We start from the raw sequence: 22,588 nt of genomic DNA on the forward strand, positions 1-22,588 counted from the left end.
ATTGCTGACATTAAACACAAATAAAACCAAATTATTTCCGATAAACTGCATTTCTAATCAATACTTCTAATGTTTAGTTTGAGTTGCTATTTTAAAGTAATATTTCCAAATCTAAAACTCTAATTGGTAATAAGACATATTTAATCAACGTACAACTTAATTTAGTGAAAACCGATTCAGTACATAACTCTTATACAGAAAAAGTGATTTAAACTAAATAAATCATGTCACTTAGGTTATCAAAATAGCAAATCAAATCATTCGAAATTCGAATCACAAATCAAACCCAAATTTCAAATTACCACTCTATAGCTCCTTTTTGAATAAATACTTGTAATCCATAATTCGAATTATTTGATCGAAATAATTCAAGTCATAAGATCTGAATCAGAAATAAAACAATTTCAGCCAATAAAATTTTAGTTTATTAGAAATCGATTCAGTGCATAACTTTTATTTTAGTGAAAAGAGCCAAAATATGATATAAATCAAATTAAGATAGAATCAACAAATTTTAACATTTGAACAATTATACTTCTGATTTATGTGTTTAAATCAGTGAAAAAAAAAGGATTCCAGTCAACGAACCATTTCTGTGATTATCAAATAACGACTGATTCAAAACACAACGCTAAACTGGCTATCAAAGTGTATGAAATCAAATGACGTAGTTAGTTTGAGTTTCCTGAACTTTTATTAAAGTTTTGAATAATAATACATTTATTTAAAACGTAGTAAATCGTTTAATCCAATATAAAAACTCTTTTAATTTGATCTAATATACCAAAAATATTATTGGATATCTCACTCTTCAGAAAATTGGTTCAACGTCGAACAACAACACGATTTAAATTTTCAGTGATTAAGGTGTTAAATTGAACTATGTTTATGTTCAAACTAGACCATACTATGGCATAAATATTATTGGATATCTCACTCTTAAAAAAATTTGGTTCAACCTTGAACAACTATATGGTTTAAGTTTACTGTAAGGCGTTAAATTAAATTTAACAATTAAGGCGTTAAATTAAACCATGTTTTCGCTCAAGCTGAACCATACTATTGTGTCATAAAGCTTCAGAAGTGTAGCATTAGGGTTCAACTAAGCGCAAAATAATAATGACAATTGCAGCAAATTCAAACAATTTTATGGTTTAAAATGTCCAAAAATTTCTAACGTTTCTTAGTCAACCTTAATACTTTCTTTATTTAGAAACACACTATTCAAAAAAAAATTCCTAGATATCATTTAACAATATATCATTGATATGTCTTAACTTATTTTTATTCAATATTTAGTAAGTAACTATAAATCTTTTAAAAACTGAGACCTTTTCATTTCCAAATTGAAATTAGTTCGAAAACCATTAATTAATCAAATGTTTATATTGGTAAACATATCGTTCTGATTATAAGAAAAAAGAAGATTTTTCTGCAATTCTTACTCGATATCGTTCGTTTCTCTTTCATCTCCACCTGGGATTTATCTACTTTTTGAGTTCGAATGTGAAAGAGAAGAATCCTGCTTTTGCGCCTGAAACAATTATTGATTTTTAAGTTGCATTCTAAATATATTTACACCTGGTTCCGTTCCCTTAAAAATCTGTGTACATGCAATGCGCTAAAATGTAGATTTCAAAATACAGCTCCTTTAATTTACTTGCAGTATAAAATTATCTTAAACCATTTAAAAAGTAGAAATTGGCTTCCGTAAATTGGTTACATATTTTGTAGCAAGTACAGATATTTTTTTTTCATTTTAATTTATTTTGTCATAAAATGGAAAAGAGATATCGGTTTGGTTTCATGGCCAAGTACGGTAATTGGGAGATAATTGTTTAGCAAGTAATTAGTATTGTTGCTCTGGCAAGGTCAACATGTTCTGAATTTTTTAAACTAAATTTGCAAAAAGATTCAAATTTAAACATTCGTGGTAAAAAGGACGAAGAAGCAAAATGTTTTGCCTTTTACATGGAAATGAAGCAATATTTTAAATATTTTTTATATCTTTTCAAATTCTGTTTTATCATAGCAATACTTTTACGAATTGTCGAATTTTACAAATTAAATTCAGTTAAATTTACTTAGACAATAGTTAAAATTTTGTCTCTTTTGTACAGTTCTTACGTTAATGTATATATTATATGTGTTACATTAATGTTACATTCATGTCATTATTATGTTACATGCATGCATAATTATAATTTCATAAATAATGTGTTTTACTTGCAATCAAGAATGTGAGTAAACATTGTTGATTATAAAAATGAAGATAATGTAAATTTCTTATACTCCGTTGCAGGTTAACTAAAGACCATTGCGGTTTTGTTTCGTTATCAAATTATACAAATATTATTTCAAAGCAATATAAATCTTTTAAAAGTTAAACAAGTCAGAGAGAAATTTAATTAATATCAATAAAATAAGGATTCATAATTCTACCTAACTATACATGATAATAGAAGTGCATACATTTAAGTGAAAAACAATAATTAGTAAGAAAATTAATATTTTTATCTGATGTATCCCGCATTTCAGATAGAAAGACGAGAAATCCCCAACCATTTCTGCAAGCAATACCTCTAACTGGAAAGTGAATAAATAAAATGCAAAAAAGCTTGACATCAACAATTCAGCATTGAAAATAAATTAATTATTACTGAAAGATTTATCACTAAAAGATTTATCATTTATATTTATCATTTATGAAAATCTTCAGAGTACTACTTACTGTTGATCAAACTCAAGCTTGATATTTTAAAGTTATTTTCATACACAAGTTAAATATGAAGTCAAAGTTTCAAAGGGAGTTCAAAGTTGCTCAAAGTTACGTGATCAAAGTTTTAGTGAAGTTTTAGGACTCAAACTCGATATTTTAAAGTAGATTTGTAAATAAAGCGCTGTATTTTAAAGATCACTTCTAAGACTGAAACTTAACATTTTAGAATAGTTTTTCAACTCAAGTTCAATATTTTTACATTATAATTGAACTCGACCTCAATATTTAAAAGTAGCTTTCGAACATGGTTTTATATTTTAAAGTAATTAATAGAATCGGGCGGACTTGAGCTTTTGATGAAGTTTTTACGTCAACCTAATTTCAATTTAAACACTCAATAAACTAATTTGCCCTGTTACTTTGTATATCCGCCGTACGTGTATAACCTCTTTTAATAGTTCAAATTACATTTCACGGACACTGTCAGAACCATATTCAAACAAAACACCATAAATGTATTCAAATTGTTAACTGAGAGAAAATCCGTTTATTAGCTGCTTTCACCTAATATGATTAAATAACCAGAATTTTGTCACTCCAACTAGACGCATCTAATGAAGCTACTTAATTCCTTGCAATGAATACGGATTACAGCTGAGAGGAGGGGTCCGATGTGTCAATTTCCTCACCGACATATGGGGGTGATATTGAGTCCCAACGTTGACACCACAATGTTTTCTCCACACATGAAAAGTTCCTAGTGTCCCTCACTCCTCAATTTGCGATCCTGGACTATTAGAATAAGATACTCTCATTCACTCATAGAGGGCAGCACCATACAGCTGCTTAACACAAAAAAGTCTAGTATAGTCTTCCTATCTCTTTACGATAGGCGAAACATTCGAATAAACTAATTAAACCACATTCCACTGTTCATATGATAAAGCTAACTCTCCAGTATGAACTATATTAGTTTCCTTATCAGTTTATATTTTTTTATTATTGTACCTGAAGCTCTTGTAAAATGATAGATTCAACTTTAAGACATTTAATTTAAAACTTGAGTTAAAAAATTTATTCATTAAAAAATTTAAACGCAATGAACGTAATCCCTTGATACTTTTCCATTTAAACAGCGCAGACGATGAAGTCGCTAATGCAAGGTCAACGAGCAGATGTAAAATCAACTGTTTTTTTTTTCCTTCCTATTTTTAAGGTGACGTTTATTTTTTTCTAAAATAATAATAAATAAATAATTAAAATACTTATATTTATTAGCATCGATTAAGTGGGAAAATATTAATTCTTCTAAAACAGTAAATGGTGTGAAATTTTCAAAAATCAGATGAAAATTGAAGATTTTTTAAGTCTACCAATACGAAAAACACATTTAAGGTTAACATTATTTTTTCATACAAATGCATGGCAATGCAAAATGTGTTGAATTTTCTACTTAAGTTTTAATTTCCACTTTCAGCAAAATTATTTTAAATTTGTTAATATCCCCCTCTAGCATTTAATTACTTCACTTTTCCCACCTTAAAGATCATTAAAAAGTAGTTCGTAAAACCCATTCTTCCTTAGTAAACGTGCAACAATTTTCACGATTATCTCATAATTCCTTAAAATGGATTTAAGATGCAATTCATAGTTTTTCTAAGTAAAACAATTTAGAGTGATGCAAAAGTCTATCGCTATGTAAACTGCCTCTTAAAAGATTATACGCACCTCTGAACAATTAAAAAAAAAAACATTTTTACAACAATATTTCAAAACTATTGTCCTAAAATGTAAACTTGTTTTAGAAATATAAAGACAATTATCGCTGGAGAAAAAACTAAACGCATTAATCTCACTATATGGCCTTCAACGCACGATTTTTGGGAAACGGTTAAAACAGATTACGAGTTTCTTTATTTTATTTTATTTTGAAAAAAAGATCAGTTTCTTCATAAAATTATCTTCTTTTTAATCGCTTAGATTGCTTTTTTATTGGATTGTTTTTATATTATACTTTAAAATAAAAATAAAAAAGGTGACAAATGATTTCTTTATGGGATCCGAGGAAAAGGTTATATATGGGATAGGAGACATGAGATAAGATTCTCGAAATGACACTTTATTGTTCTTTAAGAAACATTTTATTTATTTTAAACACTTTATAGTCCTAAATTATTTTTCTTAACATTCAACGAACTCCTAATATAGTATTAATATCTTTATTTCTAATAATTGTAACAGTTAATATACAGATAATATACAGATGTATTTTCGTTCAAACCTACTATTCTGTGTTTATTTAATTAAGAGACATTAAAATAGCAAAAGTATTTCGAAAACACTTTCTTTTTATTTCAAAATAATTTCTTTATATAATTTTTTTTTCTTCTGAGGGGGCCTCCAAGAACTGTATGAGCAAAATAGTCGGTTTGCAGGAAAAAGGACGTTTTCAGCAGAGTATAATATGTTCTATTTTTGCCATTTTCAAAAATAAACAATTAAAATTCTATAAAAATACAGAATTAAAATTTATAAGCCCCAAAAAATTTGCATAGACTAAAGAACTAGCAAGCACTGGAAATGGTAACTTCGATGCACCCACCAGAAAGCAGTACCAGATGACTCAAGTCATACAATCAGTACTATGGTATATTTGCTGAATCTAGAAAAACTTGTAGATAATTTTGATATCATTCGAGATTTTTTTTCTAACCCAAAAATATTTTTAAACGCCTCCACGTATACTAATTTTATGAACATTTATAAAATGGCTAAACGTCTATCCTGAGTTGGAAATGTTCTTAACTTATGAATTAGGAGAAAAGGCCCACCTGAAATCCAAATGGGTGGTGAGCATACTTGCTGCTACCTCCTAATGCAGGTAGAGATGTACGTCTAACCTTGTAAATGTTGTACAGGCTGTTATTAGAGGTTCTCCTTCGTCTAGGAGTGGCAAGTTTCACTTCTGGTAGAATTTGTGCCACCAAAAATGCTTCCACGTACTTGGCTGCAAACAGACCACCGAGAGAACTCGTGTAACACAAGAAGGATCGAGCCATATCTGGAATCCATGGAACACATGCCCACAAAAAGAGTCTGCAGCAAGCATACATCATCAAGGTCGGTTCTTGACCCAGGAAAAGACTTGTCAAGGCCAGAATTAATGAATGGATAACCGTGCGACTTCCAAAGCCGGCAACCGCTGCACCGCCAATAATCTCACCAAAGACACTGGCACAAAATAGTCCATGGGTCATCTCGGCGGATAAGCTGCCCCGATGGAAAAGCGCGTGCCAGAAGTGGACACCAGCAATGGCAAAAAAGGGCAGAACGGTATTAGCCAGCATAGATATATTTACGAAATATGTAGACAAAAATAAAACGATAACAATTGAAATTTTCAGAGCAAACGATTTTTGAATTTTAATTATCGTCTGTTGATATTTCTCTTGCATTCTTGTATATCCGTTATTTGGTTTGTCCCAAAAAGTTACGTTTAATCTTGGAGTCGACATGACGCAATAATAATCCACTCACTTCATTCGTTCGGAAAAAAAAGTGAGCGGCTTCTCTAGTACGATGGGATAATGATATGGAATTGTATGTAAACACTGCGGAGGAAAGAAAAAAAACTAAGGTAGTTTTTCGAACGAGGAACGAAGTTGCGATCAACCCGTTAATTCGTGCGTGACTACCGCTTGTCGATAAAACAGAGCTTTTCTCGTGCGGAGAAGCATGCTGGGAGGACTCCTTGGGATTCCTCGCTCTGATTGGATGGCGGTGGCGCTACGGACGAAAACAGTTCCATTGCTTTTGACACATGTTGCTCTCGTCCAAATAGAAAAAGAGCAAATTAATCATGTCAATAAAATGATGTGAAGAACTTTTTTTGTCTTTCGCATGAAAGCTGATTTCTTTCTTTCATTTCTCTACTTTTTTTTTAGATTCGAAAGAAGAATAAGAAGTTGTACGACTTTTAGCACTTTCGGGTTTTTTACCCCTTTAAACTGACTAAATCCTATTAAGTAGTTTGGAAGGATTCGTTTTCTCATTCTTTTATCAGAAAAGAAATTAAATATCTTTAACAAACAATCTAAACATTTGTCAATATATGTATGTTAAAATCAACTGTAAATAAAACGAGGAAACAAATTAATTATTATTCTTTGGTTTTTTGGTATGTACTGAACACAATCTTTGAAATAGTTGCATTAGATAAAAAAAATTAGATGCATTGTTATGGTACATAAAATATTTACTTTTCATAAAATAAAGTACTTATAAAAGAAAAAATATTCTTTATAAAATATTCATCATAAAATGTTTACACTTATTAAGCTGCTATTTATAAAAACTCGTTTTAAAATATTTTTTATGAAATATTTAATTTTTATAAGACAATCTTCACAAAATATTTATTCGTTTCATATTTATTTATTTTCCTAAATACTCTTTTACTTTCTCCTTCAAAATATTCTTCATCAAACATTTATTTTCCTATAAAAAATAGTTTTAATGGTTGTAAAGGACCTTCGTTGAAATTAAAATTTATTTTCAAAACACGAGCCTTATTAAAGTCGTAATCAAATAAAAAAAATAATCATATTAAGCTCCATTAAAAAATTAGAAATTATGTAATAGTTGCTGAAATTTTCGTATATATGTTAATGTAGTGTTAACTTAAAACGTTAAATATTTTTTTCAAAAGGAAGGCAAGTAAAAGTCAAACAAATATTTCGTATTGTTCCAATAAAATTTAGTTTTCTGTAAGCAGAAATATTTTAAATGTAGATCAATTTGCAAACCATTTCTTCAAAATAATTTTTAACTCAAAATCTCTTTCAATATAACTCTTCTTTACAATAAAAATAAAACTTTCATTAAGAAGCCATTTTAAAAATCTTTCAATAGTAGAACGATTTGAGAGCAGAGTGTGAAATTTTTTAATTTCAAAATATAAAAATTTCGAATAGTATTATTTTTGAATAAAGTAATACCTTTAAAAAAAGCTAAAAACATTTTATGGGCTGAAAATTATTACACTATAATACATCCAAGAGATAAATTAACATTAATACATTTAATATTAAAAGAAAAAATATTATGTCTTTATAAGCTTTAACGTTAGGAAAAAAATTAAAAATTTTATATGACCAATTAATTCCTCACACTCATTTCTGCGCATCTCACACAATTGGACTTTCCATTGGACTTATCATTTAACTTACTTAAAATTAAAATAATAAAATTAAATAAAAAAGTTTCAGAGCTGCGTTTTTCAAGCATTCTAAGAAAGAAAATAAGTTTAATTGGTCAGAGAAAAAACGAAAAGCATCAAATGTAAACGTAAAAAACAGAGACGTTTTTCAATTTTTGTTAATTTTTTTAAAAAAATTTTCTATGTCTTAGGTGAATTTTTTATTGTCGAATTCCGTTATCTGTCTATGTCTAAATTTCAATTGACGATAAATTTTACCTGCACAATTAGGAATGAATAACAACTTGCATAAGCACAAGGCATAGCGTTCCAGTAGAGATTTGTGAGCAACATCAACTTGTGTCAGCATTATCTACAAAGTCCCAGTTTGATATTTAAGAACTCTATGTGGAGAAAAAGTTTGATGTAAAATTACATTACTATATGGTAATGACATTTTTGGTGAAAAAAAAAGAACAAGAGTTTGGTTATTAAAACCAAAATATACTCAATTTATATCAGTTCTTTGGCTGTTTTTCTGTTCATATGGCAACAGTTTACCGGAAATCTTGGTTTTAAAAATTATAGTTCTTATTACCACACATTTAGTAAAAAATACAAAAAGTACAGTAAAAAAAAATAACAAAAATTAAGTAAAAAATACAAAATCGAAAACAAGTTTAACCGAATAAATGGTTTTAATGCCATGCTCTAAGGTATCCCGATAAAACTTTCACGTTTCACCATATTTACCGAATTTTATCACCGATAATAAAATGTTTTTAATGATAGTTTTACCAAAATCATTACCAAAATGCTTCGGAAAAAATTACCTAGCTTTTTGGTGCTCCCATAGAGCCAGATACACTATAAATTTTACCACTCTGGTAGTTTTCACCATATTTTTCGCAGTGTTCGAGGGAGCCATACTTTTTGACCATACTTTTTTTTTCTCAGTGTAGTTGGTCAAAATTTTTCGAAGATTTGACTGACGATAAATTTTTGAGGGTTAAATCGACGATAAACTTTTGTAGCCCTTAGGCAACATTCGAAATTCAAATTTCATCAAGGAGAGATCTCTAGTAAAGATTTAAGTGCTCTAGCTAGTCTAAAAGTGATCAAATTTTAGACTAAAAGATTCCGTCCTTTCAGACCCAAAAGCTAAATAATAGAAACGCAGTAAATTGAATAGGAAAGAAGAATAGAATTTTAAATATTAAAATTATAAGTGAATTTGATTCAAAAATGAGATATTTTTAATTATTAGAACTATTAGAACTAATTAAAAATTAAAATAGCTCTAAGCATTATATTTTTATTGACTTTTAATGCACATCCAATATAATATGCATTGTAAAGTAATGCAATCCCGATACAGCCTATTGTGGGCCAGAAAGAATTGAAGTTAAGGCTCCACAGTTTTCTAATTAACGACAATGATGTCAGCATTGCGCTTCGACCGCCTTTAAATCTCAAACAAGGTGGTACTCATCAATACGAAGCTGCGTTTTTTTTCCAGCAGGCGTCTGGCATCAAATGCCAAATTTGTATAGAAGTTAATATTCATTGCGCTAAAAAACATGTCATTCTATGGAGCGAAGATACGATCCTTTAAATGTGTCATTTAATATTTTTTAAAAATTATAAGATCAATTTAACTGCATCCGAGATTATTAAGATTATTTTTATTTGGTTTACTATATGATGTATTTATATATTTTTTGATTTATTATGCATTTCATATAGCGAGTGAATAAGTGAATAAATGAGTAAGTTAGTGAATGTGTATATAAATAAAGCAAAGAAAAGAATAAACTAATCAATGAAGAACCCACTATATGAGTAAATAAAAATATTTTAAATCTATAGTTCTTCTGTACAACAGCCATATTACTGATAGATTGTATGTTGAACTGATTAAGTATTTCTTATTTTATCATTAAAACAACATTAATCAGAAAATGATCAAAATTGTTTTAGTCTCTTTATTTCTTTATAACATTCATTAGCTTTTTTTTATTTTTAAACCTTAAACTCGTAATTGCTCATATTCTTTTTCATGGCTCACAGTCCTTCTCCTTTTCGAAGCAAAAAAAATAATTGAAATTAATTTTTAACATAAATGGGGCTTAAATTGTTTTAAAGTATTCGTTGTATCAAAGTTCGGATGATTATGTAGTTTTTATTTTCTACATAAAATAAAGTAGTAATTTTTTGTGAATTTGAGAAGAAGTCACTTAAATGTTTTTAATTATTTATTTATTTGGTAAATTTTTAATCAATCAATATCTTAGCAGCTATATTTGTAAGAAATTACTTACTTCCCTTATTCTTGCTCACAAACTTAATTTAGGATTTTGAATTTTCAGACACAATTTTTGTAATTGTTTCTGTATAAAATCATTATAAAATTCATTCCTAAGATAAAATAAGATAAAATTATCGAACAACTCTACATTTATGTTTTCTATAAGTGAGTAATACTTTATAACTTGCTTTCAACTATTAAAAATTTATTATTACTTACCTATCCCTTATCATTTCAACTCGGCGCATATGTCCTCCGTCAAGTTTTTCTATTTCAACCTATAATGGCCGACAGTTTCACTCCTTTCCATGATTCAATAATAATCTTCAATTCATTATTAATCCTGCGTCAAAATGTTTTTGGATTTCCTCTTTCCCCGAGGATTCCAATCAACGATCTATTCTACTTCGTATTCCTTAAGCTTTCTCAGAGAGAACTTGCCTAATACATTGTTACTTTCTCACTCTTGATTTCTTCGTCCTCCATTGGTTTTTATTTTTTTTAAGCTCTCAAAAATAATTATGCGTTTTCAGTTTTATGCCACCATTTCACTACTAAAGTTTTCAAATATATTTGGTACAAACTAATACTGAAAAATTTCCTTGTAATCCTAAAGGCTTCTTTATGTTTATTTTATCAAACCAGAAACATTTAAAATTTTAGCTCAGAAAATAATTCTAAAAATGTAGCGTTCAAAATATCGTTTGCTCAAAAAGTTGTGTTCTTTTCTTTCACTTTGTGTCATTACTTGATAAAATAATAATAAAATAATAATGAAATAATGAAATAATAAATAAATAATAAAATAATAAATAAATAATAAAATAATAAATAAATAATAAAATAATAAATAAATAATAAAATAATAAATAAATAATAAAATAATAAATAAATAATAAAATAATAATAAGGCATTTTTAAAACGCACCTTCACTCTTAGGTTAGAAATCGCATTGATTTTTTAAATAGTTTGTAAGTGGTTTCAAATTTTAAAACTGATTTTTTTGCATACTTTTTAGAAAATATAAATGAAACATTTTCTTGTACTTTAACATTATTGAACCACGACCGTAACTTATTATAGTTTTCCTAGTCGTAGAAAAAGAATCAAGTAAAATTACAGTACTGGTATGATGACAACACTTCGGGAGGAAAAGAAAACATAATTCCGGGATTAAAACTAATTATAAGGAATGCAAACCATTCATTTGGTAATTTTCCCGTTCGGCAAACAAACATAAACTTGGCAAAACAAACTAGATCAACAAACATAACCAATTAACTTTTCCATTAGAACAAATTTTCAAGCTGAAACTTTTTATGAGTCAGAGTTTAAAACATCGTTGCTTATTTTATTCAACAAAGATTATTTAATACTTGACGGAAAAAAACATTTTTAAAATCGTTTGCAGAAAAAGTAGTTACTTTTTTTTGTTTTACATTATTTCGTAATAAAAAAAGCCATTTTAAAAACCCACATTTCAGATAAGAAATTATTTTAATATTAAATGAGCAATTTGTAAGTTATTCGAAATCAGTTTTATTCAATTTTATCGTGTTGATTACAATTTGCGATCGCAACGAACTATAGGGGGCGTTGTTGTATGAGACTAATACCTGCGATTTCGATATGAACAGTCATTCATTTACTTTGGAGGCGTCTTTAATGTAGCGTGTAACATTGTAACGTTCCTTCTTTATCGTGGCTTATTCAATTTAAAAAAGAAAAATGTTTGATATCCTTTCTTAAGAAAAAGAAAACAAGATGGTATCTCATTTTATTAGAAAAGGAATATCCAAAACACATCGGAAAAATATTTGTACATAAACAGAAAAAAATATGTATATTCTTATAAGAGTTAAAACCTAATGCCCGAGAAATAATTTTACTGAATTTAATGATATAACATGAAAAGCCTATTTAAACTTCACATTCCATAGTTTTAAGAATCATATTACTTCAAAAATTGAAATGAACAAAAAATATACATAAGCCTCATAATTTTTATGAGATTTAATTTTGTGAAAAAAGTTTCTTGACAACAATTTTTATCAAAAAATTTCAAGTTTCAATAAAAATCATTATTTAGAAATTAAAAAAACGTAAAATAAAGAATTCTGATGAAACAAAAACGAAAAAACAATTCTTTGTTGTCGCCATTTTTTAGTGCTACGAAAATTCGTCTTTGGGATTTGCCAAAAACAAAACAAGATGCAATTTTATTTTTTCAGGAGCGAAATATTTTACCGAAAAAACGAAAATGTACCAATTCCCATGACATGAAACTTTATCTTGGTAAACGTACGTTTTGGAAATGTTATTTCATTTGGAATCTTATTTATCAGAGTTCATATGGCGATATGATTGTTTTGAATATATGCTAAACTCTATGTCGGCCATTTTCCACCGAAATCCGATTGACTACTTTGATTATAAGTAAATTGTTTTATTTTATGATTTGTCGCAAAATTTTTAAGTGTAGATTGGCGGCACTTAAAAACCGCCAAATCCGTCGCAGCGGTGGCGTTAATACGTAAGTATCGAATTTTGATTCCACACTTTTCTGAATCATATTACTTCAAACATTAGAATATATAAAAAGTATACATAAACACATAATGTTATATCATTTAATTCTTCAAAAAAAGCCTCTTGACAACACTTTTTATCAAAAAATTATAAACTAAGAAGCGGAAAATAAAGAATTCTTAGGATAAAAAACAATTCTAAGAATTCTTCACATTGAAGTAAAAACTTTCATATTGTTTCTTTTTTTATTATTCTTATAGTTCTTAATCAGACGTAAAAAACCATTCTGTAGAAAACTATCATCAAATAAGAAAAAAAATATTTACAAGCAAATTTTTTATTATAAAAATCATAACACTTTTATAAATCCGTAGAATTCCAAATGAAATGTTCTTCGTTTGAAAATTTTATTTTCAAATAATACATGCATAGATTATTCCTTCATTACTTCTAGATAACATACTACACAGCAAAATTTCATAATTGTAAGATCTTGATATGAATTTGAATATGTAGCTAAAAACAGAATAGCTGAATTCTAGTTGAAATTATTCTTTCAAAACTAAAAAATACTTACCAGGAAAACGATAAAAATTAATTAAGAATCAGTACAAATGGCACTATTTCAAGTAATTTGGATAATTTTTTATTGTTCTTTTCCGAATTATATGGATACAGAAATATATACTATTCCATAACGAAGAAGAATACTCTATAACTATTACAGTTCTGTACGTTCTGAATTCACATTTTTTTATTGGAATGACGAAAGCAATGTTGACGTCACTTTAATTTGTAATGAATTGAAGACAGAAGAAATGCATTTTACCTTAATACACACATCTGTAACAGTATGCAATACCGAAATCGGAAGTTATCAGTTGCAAGTTTGTTGATAATAGAAGTTTAAAATTATTGAGAAATTTTTCTTCAAATGTTCGGCGTGTTCTGGGTCTGAAAGATATCTCAATATTGTGGAGATTTTTTTCAAGTTCTTTGTCTTTTCCTTAAGGAAATTTTGATTTTTATTTGCTGCTAAGAAAATGGCGTCTGACTCTGCCAATGATTTTGATGGAACTAAATGAAAACGTGATAAATTAATGTCTGATATTTACAGGTTCCCGCTAGAGGACGTACTCGAGCGTTGCGATCGCGAATTGAAATATAATTGCAAAATTTTCTTTAATTTTCATAATTTTCATCGGCAACAAACATAAACAATTAACTTTTTCCTCGGAACTAAAAGAGTAGTAATTATTCAAAACCACGATGAAGATTAGAATAAATGTAATTTTCAAATAATTGTAGGTACATTTCATTTCCATTATCTGCAATAATTAAAACTTAAAATGCTTTTATTATTTTATAAAGAGAAATAAAATGTTTTTTTACGGATCCTTTAAGCTCCTGTCTAATCTTTTTAATGTGTATTCAGTGAACACAAACGATAGTAATCTTCACCATCTTTCGGAAGCATAGACATCTGTACCTGTCAAAATCACTCTTTCCTCAAAGACACGAAACCTGCAGCTTACGATTTTTATTCAATTGCCATTGAAAGATAATTCAATTACAGGTGAGTTTCCTTTTCTTTGACGCATTCTGCGGCAACGCATTCTTTTTTTTCTTTTTTTTTTTTAATTTTCAATATTTTTGCTTATTTAAACTAACTTAGTTGAAACAAACATAAATTTTACACGTACATTACATTATGAGCATTTCATATTGTTTCTTAAAAGCTGCTTATTAGTTATATAACTATTCTGTAAGTGTGAAAAAAGCATATATTAATAATTATGCATACTAAGCTGCAATCCTAAAAGTTCACCTATTTAACCTTTAATTTAAGTAGACGATGTTTTCTGTTACAACCCCAAAAGCGTACTTTGTCACATCTTCCCAATAGGTAAGTAATCTTTAAAACAAAGTATAGCTGAAAATGTGATTTTTACTAAGAATTATGTAGCTTAGAAGAAAGTATGAACTATGATACTTATGGACGATACACTCTGACGTCATCACAACGTGTTTCTTGAAGTTTCTCCAGTCTAAACTGCCTATAACGCCATCTAGAAATCTTAATGGAAAGAGTACATTGTGTTGTGTCTAATACCACTTGTCACACGGGCAGGCCTGCTAGGTGAAACTGAGCAAATTTAAGGCAGAGTGTGCGATTCTTGTTTTTCAGTGGCGCCATCTATGGTCAAGAATTCGACTTCTGCCACATCATACGCCACACCTGTTTATAAGGTGGACCCATTCATACATCCATTCATTCATCCACAGATCGTAATTTTGACCTGAATCAGAGAACGATCGATAAAAATTTTTAAATATACATGCTTACGCACTAGTTTTCATATATATATATATATATATATATATATATATATATATATATATATATATATATATATATATATATATATATATATATATATATATATATATATATATATATATACAAGGTCCGGCTATTAATTTCCAGGACTCATAGAATAACTCAGAAGAAAATAAAATTAAACGCATAGCCATTTAATATTATTCGAAGTAATCCCCATCAGCCGTAATGCACGTCTGTGCTCGGCTGTACAAATTTCGAAAAGAAGTTTTAAAGTGCTCTTTCGGAATGCTCTTTCATAGTGACGTTACAGTCTTCTTGATGGCTTCGACATCTTGAAATCTTGTCCCCTTCAGCGAATTTTTCAGCTTAGGAAACAGTCTGCGGGTGCTAGGTCTGGAGAGTATGGTGGATGCTGCATCTTAACGATACCATGCTGGGTTAAGAATAGCCTCACAGGCAGCGCAATGTGTGGAAGCGAACTTTTTCAATTGCTTCGGGCGTGCGTAACGACTGCGGCCAACCTGTGTGTGGATCATCTTCCACGCTTTCGCGAAGTCCCGAAAGCTTTTAAACCATTCAAAAGTTCTTGAGCGACATAATGCTTCCTTGCCGTAAACTTGTTTTAACAATTTGTAGGTTTCCGCAGCTGTCTTGCCCAATTTGAAGCAACATTTAATGTTTATTCTTGCTCCATTTTCACTTCGACAACAGGAATTTAAGAGCTACGTTTTAATGCGCCTTTCCACGAGAACCACTTACTTCAGTATGGTGCCGATTGCACTGCACATGCGCAAGAAAGCACTCTTCAATATGCAATCATTAGCGCCATCTTCCGGCTTTTCGTTCTCCTACAGTTACGTCAGTCCTGGAAATTAATAGCCGGACCTTGTATATATATATATATATATATATATATATATATATATATATATATATATATATATATATATATATATATATATATATATATATATATATATATATATATATATATATATATATATATATATATATATATATATATATATATATATATATATATATATATATATATATATATATATATATATATATTACAAAAAAATATACTAGGGGCTTTAGTCCCTAACAATATCGAGAAATACATATATCGTAACTTTTCGATAAACCAGAAACATAAGATTATTTCTAAAACCAAATTACAAAACTTATTTCTTGAATATGATTAACATACTTTCGCCTAAGTATTTAAATACTGACGTGAGAAGCAATTTTAAAAATCAAAATAATTTTATTATTGTAGTTTTCGGCTAAGCGAGACACGTTTAGTTCTTTCTTAAATCCGAAAGAATGTCTTTACTCCCAACAACAGTAATCAACATTCCTATAGCCTATATTTCTCCTTCATCAGTCAAGATTTTCGAAGAAAAAAAATCAACCCTCATTCATTTCACTTGACAAGAAAGTACTAGTGAAAGGATTAGAATATGAGCACCAAATTTCGAAAGACTTTCAGTTGTCAAAGTTTTCAGAGGTTTTTAGGGTCTTAGGAATTAGGTGAGAAATTTTTTTTTTTTTAAATATAAAAAGAATTTATGACAGTTGGGATTGATTTCTAAGTTGAAAGTTCTTAGAATAAGATTTTTCAATGTCCTGGTACTGAAGTACATGATGAATTAAAATTAAAATAACTTGAGTTTTAATGCTAGAAATTAGCATGATTAAATTACACCAAATATTACGAACCATAAAACTAATTTTAAAAAAAAAATGATTTCCAAAAGTAAATAATAATAACAATAATAAAGCAAACGAATTCAAAAATCGAAAAAAAAATTTCAATATGAAACAACTAAGTCGGTAAACTGATTCATAATGCCGTACAAACATGCTGTAATTTTATTGAACTGTTAGTTGAACCATTGTTTTGCTTATTAATCTAATATTGATTTTATAGGTAGATGGCTATATAGGTTTATTTTACATGTCTTATTGCTTTATAGGTAGATGGTGAAATGAATGTGCATAAAACACAACAGTGATTGAGACTTTTACTGGCCCACCATAGTTCAATTAAAAGCCAAATATGTTGGTTGGTTCTAATGCCACTTGCCACACGGGCAAGCCTGCTTGATGAATCCGAGCAAATTTAAGGTATCGTGTGCGATTCTTGTTTTTCAGTGGCGCCATCTATGGCCAAGAATTCGACTTCTGTCACATCATACGTCACACCTGTTTAGAAGGCGGACCCATTCATACATCCATTCATTCATCCACAGATCGTAATTTTGACTTGAATCAGAGATCAATCGATATCCAATCCAGTACCCCCAGAGGTATTGATTTGTTATGGGAACATGGAGGACTTTGTGACTCGACAGAATTTTAACGTGCATCACTCTTCGGCCGGCGGGTTTCGAACCCACGAACTCTCGGATATGTGCCCAGCTCCCTACCGACCAGGCTATCCCGACCAAAGCCAAATATTGATTTCCTAGTCATAAATTACACGTATATTATTCAAAAAATGTTTTAAGTTGCATAACTAGATGTCCGCCATCCAGATTGTTTTTAACATTTAAACTGAATATAACTTATAATACGTAGTTTACGGGCCTTATTGCAAACATGCGATAAACTTTAGTTCGATGATAGAAATGAAAATAACTTCTGTTGTAGAACTAATTTTAACAAAACATTTAAAAAAGAAATCTGTATGATGCTCATCGAATTTTAAAACTGTCCTCCTTTGTCCTCCAGTAATTTGCCTCTTTTAATCTTCAAACTAAAGTTCCATTGAAGAATAACTCACAAATTTTCGCCAATAAGGCACGATGGAACATTTGTTATGCATGCAAAGGACATAATGGGATCAGCTTGTCCATCCAAACTTTTAAGAGGTTTTGGCATAAAGCTAATTTGCCTTGTCCATCTAGTATATAGTTTCATCAGCTGCGTGATAGAGAATAGTAAACGACACCAGGCTTATTTTATGCATTTTGAAGGCTTTGTTCGATTAAATATATCTTAGTTAAAGAGATTGAATGTAAGACTTTGAACAATTCAAGCAATCGATTTCAAACCCTTTCTAGATTTGCTATCCGTGTTTATTTCATAGTGGACTGAAGAAAATTTTTTCTTAAAATAAGAAAGAAAATGAAATTTTGTTATGATACGAATAAAAACAACTATCAATTCCTAAGATTAGAAAAACTATCATTTTTTGCTGTGAGAATATATAATTTCTTTCCTTGGAACCATACAATTGTTTTTGTAGTACGGTTGTAACCAAAGACATTCGTAAAACGATAAAATATTAATCAAAACCCTGTTTTGTACAAGCAAACATTTATTTATTTTTTGTTTTGATAAAAGATATTAGAACTGCTTAAAAATATATATAAGTTTTGAAAGTGATTACGGATTTTCGGTTGAGAAATTTAATTACCGGTGAATTTGGGTTCATTTTGATTAATTAGAGAGATTTTGCATAGCCTCTGTCTTACGTTATCCGTAACGCTAACCTTATTTCTTACCCCTTAGCGATACTCTGGTTTGTTTGGAAATTTTTGCACAAGTACTGTGAAGTTTGAAATAACGTTATCAGGTCCAAAACGAATATGCAAAATCTCTCTAATATTAATCCTTTGAAGAAGATACCAATATCCGATTAATAGTTTAACATCAGTTAACGCTATAATTATTCATTATTTGTTTTTTTTTTAACAGAAAATGGGGACGCATGCAACTTAAATGTTTGCTCGTGTTGTTCTTTTTTTCTTCTTTTTTTTTAATCAGGATTTTTTTAAGCATTTTAAAACAATTTATGCTACTCACTCTTTCTCATATTATTCTTTTTTTCTATCATCGACGATGAACAACCGGCTCACATAGCGATATGTGATTCTTAATGTTCTACTTCATAGCTTTGAATCCAATTTCGACCAGGAAACTCTTGAAAAAAATCTTTGAAAAAGACTCTCCTTAATTGAGGTTTTTTTCAGGTGAGAATAAAACATGAAATCCTCCCCTTGTTAGCCCAACGGCAGTGATTCTTCAGCCAACTAGAATTCTTTAGCCAACTATCAACATTTAATCCGGCAGCAGCATAAGAATCTATTAAATACCAAAATTTGAATGTAGATTACTAGCACTTTATCCCCGAAATCTAATCGATCCCAACCTATGCGTCTCAACTAAGACTTAGATCACGTATTTTTAAATTAGTCAGTTCACTTAATTAATTTATTCATGAATATCATGTTTATTTAAGAATATATTTCTATTACTCTTATTTTGTTAATCCTATTATATTTTTTAGTAATTTACAAACGTCTCATTATTATTCTCGCTGTTCTATTTTTCGCTGTTCTCTCGCTGTTCTATCTATTTTGATAAAATTATCAAATTTTATCACATTTAGCAAATTTTATCACGTATTATTTAACCATATTGATAATATTACCAAAACTCTTCGGTTAAAACTACCATGCTTTTCAGTGTTCCCAAGGAGACAGAAACACTGTAAATTTTTCCATATAATGGTAGTTTTACCCATACTTTTTTTTTCTCAATGTAAGTACCCATAACCAAAACAACTAGATAAATACAAGTATACCAAACACAATTTTACAGAAAATAATACATAAAACATGCTTTGGAATTAAAACAATAGGATTTCCCAGTTTTCCTCGACTTTGAAAGTGCCTCGAAACCTTTGAAATGAATTTTATCTGCCATGCATCCAAACCGTTGTATTAAATCAAATCAACCGACTTCAATTTTAAGAGCATTGAACTCTCACACGATTGAAATTAATAATAGCACTATTTAAATCATAATTAATAAATGAAGCAAACAAATCATAAAATAAGATATTAAATATTCAAATCATGCTGAATGAAAAAGATATTCAGTATTAAAAATCATAATAAATAAGTAAAATATTCAATATTCATATTACAATAAGAGAAAAAATATTATAAAATCGCAAAAAATGAATAAATGCTAAAATCATTCAGGCACAAAGACATCACTAAGACATTCGAAAAATAGTGAATAAAATTCACGAAAAGAAAATATAAAAAATTAATTTTGAGTTTTTTCGGAAATTTTTTCTATTTAAACATCTGGTCAAAAAAGGTGTATAAACAAAACAATTCAAAATTTTTTCAGAAATTAATAAAAGAATAAAATTATATATTTCCAAAAAGACTTTTACTTTTAATTAAAAAATTATTAATGGTGTTTAACATTAATTTAAAAATATGACTTTAAAGGAAACAGACAAATCATAAGATAAGATATTGAATTTTTAAATCATACTTAAAAAAAATATTCAGTATTAAAAATCATATGAAGTGAATAAAATATTCAATATTCATATTACAATAAAAGAAAAAAAATGCTATAAAATCATAATAAACGAATAAATGCTAAAAGTACTGAGGATAACAATGACAATCAAAAAATATAGATTAAAATTAAATGAAAAAAAATATATAATGAATTAATATTGAATTGTTTCGGAAATGTATTCTATTTAAGCACCAGGTCAAAAAAGGTGTATAAACGAAACAAATCAAACATTTAAAAGTTTTTCACAAATTAATAAATGAATAAAATTATATAATTCCAAAAAGATTATTGCTCTACTTTTATTTAAAAACATGACTTGGTATAAAAATTTCATTGATAACTTAACATATCAACTAACAACTTTTATAGCTGTTCCTTACGAATTGCGCCTTTCTATTTATTTTAACAGTCTTTCTTGTGAGCCATTTAAAGATCTTTTACTATTACTTCTCGTCCCTATTCCACTTTGTAATGACCTCCCTACAAATCCTAACATTGTCTTGTAATGGACATTAACGGAAATTGTCCACTTGATTTATTCTGTGGCGACGAAGTCGTGTAAGAAACAGATGACGACCCAATAGCTCCCAAATTGGAAAGACGTGTCTTTCACGAAAATTGTCCCCATCTCCCAAATTGCTAGTTGTCGTGTATTTTTCTCGTTTGTTGAAATGTTTTCCAAAATAATTAGCGATAAATCTCATTTGCTACTCATAATCTATGCAAAATGAAATAAAAATTGCAATAAAAACCGTAATTGGGTAATTATCAAAATCACAATACGCCTAATTAAAAGTAGAATGCATCTAGCCTCTTCAGTAATTGAAAAATTGATTCTAATTACATCCTTATTAAGGATTCAGAACATTTTTTGCTATTCAAACCTTAGTTTCGCATTTCAATTTTTAAAGGGCTAATTGATTTTCTAAAAGACTGAAACACGTATTGACTTAATTGGCTTTGAATGTATTTTTTTTATTTTGCTTAAATTTAAATTCTATTTATAAATTAATCAATATTAATTAATGACTTCGAAAACAGAATGAAATTATCATGTATCAAATGTTGACATTTTGTATTTATTTATTTTTTAGCTGACATAAATTATCTTATTCTATGATTTTTTCAGCATTTTTTTTAAATTGATGTCAAAGTTTTCAAAATAAATGTAAACAACAACACTCTCGAACTCTTGACCTGCTTTACTTCCGGTTAGAAAATATAGAGCTGCTTACTTCAGCTTATTCTGCGAAACGATATTAACAAACAGATAATTTTGTTTTTAATAAAAGAAACTATACAATTTCTGAACTCAAATCTGCTGCATTTCATAAGATATTAATGATATTAAGTAATTCTGGAGAGTTTGAACTTTAAATTTTTTTTAGATATTTAGATATTTCTTCACAATTTTATAGATGTATTGTTGAAAAAGGGGAACATGGTTGCTACATTTAAGAAGAACTCGCTTTTATAACAGTCCTGATTTGGCATCTTTTTACTTGTTTATTACTGTTTGTTTTTGTTGCCAGTTGTGCACCATCATACGTAAGTGTTAGCATATTGTTCGAGCAGCGAAATTAAGTTCATTTTACAAATTATCATTTAGGTTTAAATTTCAGAGTTGACATATTGTTGACAAGGGAAGAAAGTTTTAATGACGATTCTTTTTTTTTTTTTTTTCAAATGACGATACTTAAGTCTGGAAATGACAGTAGGTTTTCAAATAACGAATCTTTTCTTTTTAAGCACAAATAATAAATCGGTTACAAATACACATATACAAGAAGCTTCTAACAACAATATTTTTTGCTGTAATCTTTCGTTTTATGATAACCATTAAAAATATAATAGCATCATAAATCCCATCTCATTTTAATATAAATTTATAATATTATAATAACAAAATAAGCGTAATTTTTAATAAGAAACAAAATTCAAAATGCACCACTACTCAATAATCTCATTACTCTCATTATTTTCCAGTTTATTAAAAATCTAATGATACCATAATAAATCCAAAAGCATTCTCTTTTACCATTATGTATACGTTTTTGAGTGTTTCCTAATGTGTTTACACATTTTGTTACTTTTTTTCCTTCTTTTGCATTGCAATAATTCCCCGACTCTAAATTAAGATTTCACAGCATTCA

The 22,588-nt window shown here is 28.6% G+C and overlaps 1 protein-coding gene across 1 annotated transcript in view; it reads right to left on the reverse strand.

Annotated features, from left to right (window-relative positions):
* Nucleotides 1-6,452, reverse strand: part of LOC107436844 (cGMP-inhibited 3',5'-cyclic phosphodiesterase 3A) — a 605,033-nt gene extending 598,581 nt beyond the window's left edge. Inside the window, exon 1 of the mRNA XM_087165512.1 lies at nucleotides 5,551-6,452. Coding sequence (XP_087021638.1) covers nucleotides 5,551-6,234 — 684 coding nt within the window. The 5' untranslated portion in view covers nucleotides 6,235-6,452. The remainder of the gene's footprint in view (nucleotides 1-5,550) is intronic.
* Between the last annotated feature and the right edge of the window lie 16,136 nt (nucleotides 6,453-22,588).

Source organism: Parasteatoda tepidariorum, chromosome 6 (genome assembly GCF_982258835.1).
Source record: "Parasteatoda tepidariorum strain Cologne lab strain chromosome 6, Ptep-v5.0, whole genome shotgun sequence".
Classification (NCBI taxonomy): Eukaryota; Metazoa; Arthropoda; class Arachnida; order Araneae; family Theridiidae; genus Parasteatoda; species Parasteatoda tepidariorum.